The sequence below is a fragment of the Branchiostoma belcheri genome, unplaced genomic scaffold, assembly GCF_001625305.1.
Source record: "Branchiostoma belcheri isolate BF01 breed outbred unplaced genomic scaffold, Haploidv18h27 scaffold3, whole genome shotgun sequence".
NCBI lineage: Eukaryota > Metazoa > Chordata > Leptocardii > Amphioxiformes > Branchiostomatidae > Branchiostoma > Branchiostoma belcheri.
Genome location: NW_017803909.1, coordinates 7,508,865 through 7,517,436, shown reverse-complemented (window position 1 = coordinate 7,517,436; position 8,572 = coordinate 7,508,865). Strand labels below are relative to the sequence as shown.

The 8,572-nt window shown below is 43.5% G+C and overlaps 1 protein-coding gene across 7 annotated transcripts in view; it reads left to right on the top strand.

Moving 5' to 3' along the window:
• The first annotated feature begins 733 nt into the window (after window positions 1-733).
• The window catches only part of LOC109473896 (calbindin-32-like), a 42,142-nt gene continuing 34,303 nt past the window's right edge, over window positions 734-8,572 (top strand). For all 7 annotated transcript variants that reach the window (XM_019774033.1, XM_019774036.1, XM_019774032.1 and 4 more), the window contains exons 1-2: window positions 734-924; window positions 1,076-1,146. In XM_019774033.1, coding sequence (XP_019629592.1) covers window positions 822-924; window positions 1,076-1,146 — 174 coding nt within the window. In that variant the 5' untranslated portion in view covers window positions 734-821. The remainder of the gene's footprint in view (window positions 925-1,075; window positions 1,147-8,572) is intronic.

Genomic DNA, 8,572 nt, shown 5'->3' with positions numbered 1-8,572 from the left:
GATGTTTGTCGTATACATAAGACGTAGCACTCTGGTTTCCCGCGCACGTTGATAATGATATGCACGGTTTGTAAACATGACGTCACGGTGACGTCATAACCTCCGGTGTGCTGCTACCCAGGTGTGGCCTCCTTTTGATCCTCACCTCAATCTTCGCCAGCTCAGCGCCATCTTCTGCAACCATAATTAAGGTCTTACCACTCATACGGCCCCGGGCAACAAACGCCTCGCTTGAACGATAAGCTTTAATTTTCATGTACTCGGAAAACGGGGCGGTGAAAATTAAAAGGGAACACTTTTAAATAAGACCAGCTTTCCACAAGAGGCAAACCCTCACAATCGCTCCCTTGTGGTACATCTATACGTCTCAAGTGTTCTTATTCCTACAGAAAGAGTGGTAGAGGTGTAGGTGTACAGTGTTGCCACTGTCTGGTGAAGTAATGGGTGGTATATAGTTTTGACAATCGCAAAATGACAGACTTAATTGGAAGAAAAACATTTTTATGGCCCTGAGTAAGAGTAACAGTAATGAGTGACTCTATTCGCGGTATCAATCATGCAATAAAAGGGGCAAGGAAGGCCTTGGAACAAGTGAAACAATTTTCATAAGTGCTTTCGATCTGTCGCCGTTGAATAATTTGTGGGGCGACCTGGTACCAAAAGTACCAGAACACCTTGCAAGGACCTCCCCGTCCCCCGGGTCGGCGCGTGCGCAGTGGATATTTTACGAGAAATCAATTTTTGAGCAAAGAGGTGTTCCTCATTACGTTTCCTTGGTGTGCCTCGGCTGTCTGGGTATTTTCCTTTTACCGCGACCAAGGATGGCGGAGGGTAGCGCTGCTTTCGACGGCTTTTTAGCCAAGTACACTGGAGATCTAACCTCCGCTCAGTTCATGGAGGTCTGGGACCACTTCGACAAAGACGGTGGGTTCAAAAAACACTTGTGTCTTCTTGTCGTCGCATTCCTGTACATGACGCTACCTCGACCATGTTTGGTACAGTGACTGATTTCATCCCCACTTTAATAAACCTACTAAACAATATGATGTCGTTTCTTTTTTTTCTTTCTTTGTAGGAAATGGCTTTATCGAAGGGAAAGAACTGGACGATTTCTTTCGCGAGCTGGCTCGGCAGAAGGGAGGAAAGGTATTAAATCACTCGTTACCCATTCTCTTCCGCCGATAGCAACATGATACGTCTTTCTCTCTCTCCGTAATGGTGCCACATCTGAGCGGTGTGGGGGGTTTTCTGGGCGGACCACTTTTCCTGCAGTGATCTGTGGCGATGTCTGCTAGTATGTCGCCGTCCCGCTTAATGGACAGGGGTAAAACTCAATCGTGGATTATAAAGGCCCCCCTCAATCGACTGGTAGAATAATAATAATGCGCGGGGAAAATGAGCCAATATCAAATTAGGCATAGCGTTCCCTCTTGTGGGGGAATGGCCCCCATCAGTGACGCTACATCTCTCATTTCGTTTTTTTTTACCTCTCTATGTTTTCGCCCGGTGAAACCTAATTTTACCTCACCATGTACAAGGCTCACTACGGTGTGAAACGTTCAGCCCGGGAATACCGTCCGACGCCAGAAGCTTTTCACCTGTCTGCTCGTATTGTTCCATTAAAGGGTTGGCGTGAAATAGTGATTCGGCCGGGGGGATTGTGCGCCCGAAATTGAATTTTGAAGTGCGCAGGGCGTTTTCCCCCCGCGAGTTGTTTGTGTGTTCAGTACATCAGGCTCCCTGGGTCCGGCTGTGGCCCAGATATCGTCTCAGCGCCGTTCACGCTAGCTGGTGTGATGCATGTAGCTGTGTTTTTGTGACTCTGTAGGGGGATAAACGACAGGAAAAAAAGCGTCGTGCGAAAGGCTGGGAAGCCCCTCAGGGGCCATGCTCAACGAGCTGTCAAAAGACGCGTAGTTGGAGGAACAACCCGCCGCCGTATCAGATTCAAAATAAACTGCTGTTAATCCGAGACTGATGCAGCAAAAAAACTAGAAAAAACAGAAAACGAGTCAGGGATTTACGAAACCATTGACACTAAATTCAGCGTAATAATAGTGAATTACCCCTTCCCCATCATGTATACAACATCTACATGTAAGCCCCGCCCCCATTGGATGCAAAGAACCCCAACAGAAGGGGGTCCTCTACATCGTGCAAGGCATGTCGGGAAGCAGCTGGGGTCCACCTGAAGTGCGCCATTTCCTCCATAGTCTATACCAGACTCCTTGGGTCACTGGAGAGATATCAGACGTTAGCCAGATAGCCTGGATAACTTTCCTGATGAGTTAGCTAACCAAAGAGCCAGTTTATGGGTAGCAAGTCGCAACCGATCGAAGGAGGCTACTAAGTAGAAACTTTATTTTCAACACCTTAGATTGTCTATGTATTGGCCTTCTGGGGATATCTTAAACGCGGTGCCTTCAATATAGGTTTTACCGTTGTAGTTCTAAATGGACTGTCTTGTGCACATCTAATTCAGTGATGGAAGGCAGTCAATCCCAAAATCGCGTATCTCAAAGTTAATGCAGCCTCCAAGTTTTTGTGTTATTTAAAAACGACACATTACATAGATATTGCATCTTCCACAGGCAGCACCCTAATAGCCAAACTGGGCCTTGAACTGTTGGTTAATAAATCAAAGGGGTCAAAAGATACATGGGCAATATGGAACAGTAATGATGAGATGATATAAGAATAGCTTTAGCTACAGCCATGTGATAAGAGGAATCAATATCATCGCATAGAAATACTTCTGTTTTTTTTAATATCTTTGACTTGCCAACTACCCTTTCTCTAAGTACATGTTGATGGAACAAGCACTTTGCTTTGCTGAATTCGAAATTTCACTGACATTTCCGTGCTGGGTTGAATCTGTTGCCATACGCTGTATTCATACTGTAGAGGTCTGGCCTGCCAAGTTTATTTGATAGCAGGATACAACATTTGATGACATACATGTGCAGTTTAACATTTGAAACCCTTGGCACGTGTGTGTTTCCACCAATTTGCAATAATGCACGATATACCGACCCCACAAATGGAGCCCGCACTGCGAGGTTTGGAATTACCCCCAGATTGGTGGTCCAATTTCTAGGTCATATTTTAATCATGGCACCTTCTGTACAGCTAGTCACCGTACCTGGCGGGATCTGCATGCAAAAGATGGCGGAGGGACCTGACGCCAAAGGGTGCTCCCCTCGCGCACAGGTGATGAAAAATTGAAGCAGTGGGCACAAGCTGTCGCTGAGACCCCGTTCATGCCAGACTTTAAAAAACCGATTGGAACCGCTAGATAATTAGCGGAGGAAAACCCGTTCCTACCAGCGTTTTTACATAACTGGTTTTGTAAAAATTCTGTCTGGTGAATATCCATGATTGCAGTTTGAGTAACCGTTCCTCCCGCTCTTCCGAATGTTGTCCTTGGCCTTCTTATATGTCGTCTTCAGGTTCTTTATCTTATTGCGGCACTGATCCTTTATCTTCGAGAAACCAGGCTCCCCCAACATTTTTGTTTCGGTACGTAGAGCCCTAGTGCCGCCCCCCTCCCCACAGCTTTTTCGAATTTGCGACTCCTGCTCTCCAAAAATAAGTATCATCAGTGGAGCTCGAAAGGTTCCTCGGTGACCTCAATTTTAAACCCGGTTTCAGAAACACCTCTCTTACCCAAAAAATCTCTGTAGTGCCCCATTTCACATAAGGTGGAGGGTGGCTATTGTTCAAGCTTAATTACGTAAAAGGGTCACTGCGCCTGTCGTTAACGCTTCACTTCCTGTGTCGTAAAGTTCGCAAGCTGGCCCATCGATTGACGGCCACGCGAATACCCAAATGAACCCTCACAAGGAACCCTTCGCCATACAATCATCCGACGAGGAACTCAATATTGGGGCGTGGGTCGTATAAACGTCCCCCCATCCTTTTATACCCCCGCTTGAAACAACTCTTAATTCCTTATGCCCGACGAAAGCAATCTACTCCGAGTATGTACTTTAATTTTTGAAACGCCAGGGAGAAAATCGATAGAGTATTATTGGAGTTGGCCGATGCTCGCTAGATTTAGCATGCCGGGGTCGGGCTGGCAGAAATATCGGTTGCCGGAGCTGTCAATACGCACAAGACGGATGGGGAATCGGTACCGTTTCTATTAGGGTCTGAAGAACTAAATTGTAGGTGAGCGGTACACGCTATGGCTGATGCAATGTGGGACACGGTTACCGCCCAACGATCTCCCGTCATCAGCTTGTTTAATTTTTATCACTTTGTTTTAGCACGATCGAAAGAGAAAGCTGAAGCAAGTTGCAAAATTCTGACGGATTTCTTGCAATATAGCGTTATGTGGACGAGGTAACCAAATGCGAACTTTTAGCTAATAAAACCTCTTTGTTTTTAGTCACGAACGAAAGAAGAAAAGCTGAAGCAAGCACGCAGCTTAAAACAAGTTGTAAAATTTTGAGGGGTTTAATTTCTTGCTGTATGGCATTATGTGGACGAGACGACCAAATGCGAACTTTAACTAATACCCTAGTAAAATAAAATAAATTCAAAGGCGACAAAGGCCGTTTTCTGTTCCTCGTGACGTAGTAAGACCTGTTAGACTTGAAACCTGGTTTACGCCCCCCTCCCTCTTAACCATACATACGCCTTCTACAACGCCCAAGAGTTTACTGATGTTCCTTTGTGTCTTTTCTCTGGAAGAATCAGCACTCGGACATCTCAGTTCACATACGCCAGTTCGCTGTTTAGTGAACCCATAGCAGCTAATGTCACAACATCTCGTTTGTAATAATAACGATATGTAAACATGTGGTTAGCAGCAATCAATAGCATGGATTGATTCTAATCATCGAAGGGGGGGGTCTTACATAGGCTCAAAGATAAATATCAATGAACGATTGCTCTAGCGATTTGTTTTTTTTTTATTCCAACATGTAATCACCAGACGTGGTGGGGACACACTCAAGCTTTTTCAACTTATATTAATGCCGCCACCAACACAGGGGACAAATACACGACAGGACAATACTCATTTACACTTGAGCTAAGTGAGGAAAGTCGTGTAAAGTGCCTTTCCCAAGGGCAAAAGATCGGTGGCATGTCAGGACTCGAACCCGGGACTCTTAGTTCCGAGTCGCGCACTCTGCCGCTACGACACACGACCCCACGATTTGTTTGTAAGATATTCTGTAGGTTGATGCAAATGAAGCTTTCATGAACGTAAAATTGTCGTGTTTTCTTTAATGACGTTACAAATCTATAGGTTGTTTGAAAGTGATGGTAGTATCTTTAACTGGTTGGTTGGTCATTGTCCTCTGTTTGCATTGGTTGCAAACTAATGGTTCAAAAACAAGGGGTTAACCCTAACCCCAATTCCCCCTGTACATTTGACATGTAGATAACATCTGCTCCTCCTGTCACTAACAATGAAAAAGCTTTTTAGTAAGCTTATGTTGGACCTACAGATATTCTTATGTTGAAAGCGTTTGTCGCTACAAACCTACACCAATGCACAATCTTTCAGATCTTTAAACTTAAGAAAGCTTCACATTGGAGTGTCGCCAGCAGTTATCGAAGAAGAGCTAAATTTTCTTATATCCTCCATTCCTTTCAAGTTTGTCTTTGAAGTTGGGGTTGATGTAGTGGAAGAGATAGAGGGGGGAAACGTTGCGGGGGCGGGCATTATGCCAAAAGGGATCACATATAATCAGGCCAGCGGCTACCAAATGAAATGAGATACATTCAGGACAAGTGAAAGTAGAGAAGGATGGTGTGAAGTCACGCCACTAAGAAATAGAAAGTAATCATCTTCGACAGGTATTCTGTGTCTTGTAGGTCCCACAGGGCTGGTAACCAACGGTCGGTTTTCAAAGTCATGTCATCAAAAGTGAGCACGTCGGTAGAACGTACTGCGCCTGTGCAAAACCCTGATTTTTCACAGTTTTTGTTGGATGTTTGGTCAACGTTGCATCAGAATTTTGCCTGTTATCTTTTTCGACATAACATTTGAAAACTACAGAGTGTTAACCTTATATGCGCGAATACGACCTTATATGAGACGTTCTGCCGAAGTGCTGTGCACAGTACATTACGGGTTCTGCCGACGTGTTTCAATAGTGTACTGTACAGCAAATCGTGATGCTGATTTCTGGCCAAGTTTACAATCTACTGTTACAGCAAGAACTTCTTATCTCCAAGCCTGGAGGAGATGCTTCGATGAAGATTTCCCCTCGGCACTGACTAAAATAAACACACTTGCACGGAGATAGCAATCATGGCTGCCTCGGAGCTAGAATCTAGTTGATCGCGCTTGGCTGCGATCACGGAACGCGATTTTTATCTCTCGACGTCTTATTGATCGGCCTGTCAGGTTGAAGGAGAATTGACGTTCCGAGTTCCGGGGAGGGAGATGAGAGTATCGTTCAAGGTGCAGGTGTGGCGTCGCGCTACATTGACTGTGCGGAGAGGAAGCGCTCTACCTCCAGGCAACGTCATTCATTCAAACCACGCTCTGAAACGCACTGATACTGATATAAACGTCGCTGATCTGTTAGAAGGGCATCACCAATTTAATTTGTTGGTTCTCGGATTCGCCTCTTCATTTTTTTCTGATAAGCAAAAAAAAAAAATTCTGGTTCAGAATCAACACAAAAATGCTCATGTTTTGCCCCCAACAGTTGAGGAAAGTCTTTTTCTTCCCGTGGTTCCTACAGTTTTTCATCTATCATTTCAGTGGTTTGATTAAAAGTTGATTTATTGTTGAAATATCAACCCAGCCTTTTGTGTTGACTTCATAGCTACTACCTAGCATTTGGTGCTATAACAGGATGCCTAAACCGTTTTTTTCGCCCTGTCGCTTCATATTTTTATGAAAAAATCCGAGAACCAACAAATGAAATTGGTGTGGCCTAAAACTGCAAATAAGAACATGTAGATCGTTTTCGTGGTCATTTCAGTTAGATGGGATAATAGATTGATTATCGAAATCATTTATGATAAGGAATTCTACAAACATTTCTAAGTAGCAATAGAAATATTTTTCATCTTTCGAATTCGTAACTAATTAACATGTTGCCTCTTGAAGGGTGAAATGGAAATATTGCTCATACATTTAATTGCTGTAGTTCAAAATTAGGAGTTCTTGAAAGAACAGAAAAAACGTGTTGTTTTCTTGATCAATCAATACAGCGGTTATATGTCTACGTGTGGTGATTAGTCACATTGGTTGTTTCTTCTGTCTTGTCACATTCATGGTCCAACGGCTCATTTAAATGGTATCTAAGGCCACACCAATTTAATTTCTTTGTTAACGGATTCACCCGCTTCGTTCTTTTCTGATTTGAAAAAAAAATCAGAATCAACTGCAAAATGCTCATATTTTGCCCTGAACAGTTGAAAACAGTCCTTTTCTTCTTAGTTGTTACAGTTAGTCCATCTTTGAATTAATGCAGTGGTATCATTAAAAGTTCAAAATTCATTGTTCAAATTTTGAACCAGCCTGGTGTGTTGACTTCATGGCTCCTATCGTTGCATTTTGGGCCATGATAGGATGCCTAGGCCTGTTTTCATTTTTATTTTTTTCGCCCGCCCGCTCCATTATTTTTCTAGAAAAATCTGTTAACCAAGAAATTAAATTGGTGTGGCCTAAATGATAAATAAATAAATGCATCAATAAATAAAATGATAAGAATATGTGCAGCAACTTCAAATGCTAAATGATCTAGATATTTATGATGAGAGAACAAGGGCAACCTCACGCAGTTCAGCTGCAGAAGTTCCAGATTTAAGAATACTGTACCTTACCCTTAAGTGTCTAGTGATGAATATTAAGTGCCTCATATTCCTAGTCATTCAATTGAAATTGATTGATACCATTCATAAGGAATCGTACAAGAAATAGGTCGACGGGCAATGTAAGAAAAAAGGACAAAGACGATACCTCCTATCGTGATAGGCTTGCTCCAGGGTGCAGGGGCAAGACCCGGGGGCCGGTAACTCATGGTAACCTGGCAGGGTAGTCGGGGTTTCAAACTCCTGCTTACGGATCCACGCCGAACAGCTCACCACTGCTTCGGCAGGAACTGGTCGAGCCCCTTGGGGTTGTAGTGCAAACTTCCAGTAGCCTGCAGTGCATGGACGTATGTGTCAAAATAAGTAAGTAAGAATATCAACATGTACAAAAACATGTAAAGCTGTATGATAAACATACAAGACCTCAGCATAGTATATCGTGTCTTAGCACCTAAATGTAGAATTACTTGTAACAGATCTTAGCCAGTAGTTATGGGTTCACCACAAAGTGGTGAAACCATATTGCTTTTTCTCATGATTCTCCTCCTTCTTCTTCTCCTCCTGCCATTTCTTTAAATGGATTCAGCTTCTTCATTTTAGGGCCTAAGGTCCTGAAATTTGGTATGGAGGTACAGTGGGCAAATACCCCTAGGCGTTTTTTAAATTTTTGTGATACAAGCTTTTACAATCGTTTTATTTGCTTTTTTTAGCGGTCCCCATAGGAAAGTACTGTGCGGGGGCGTACGCGCGTGACGTAATAAGAAAGAAATTCGGCGGCATGCCCATA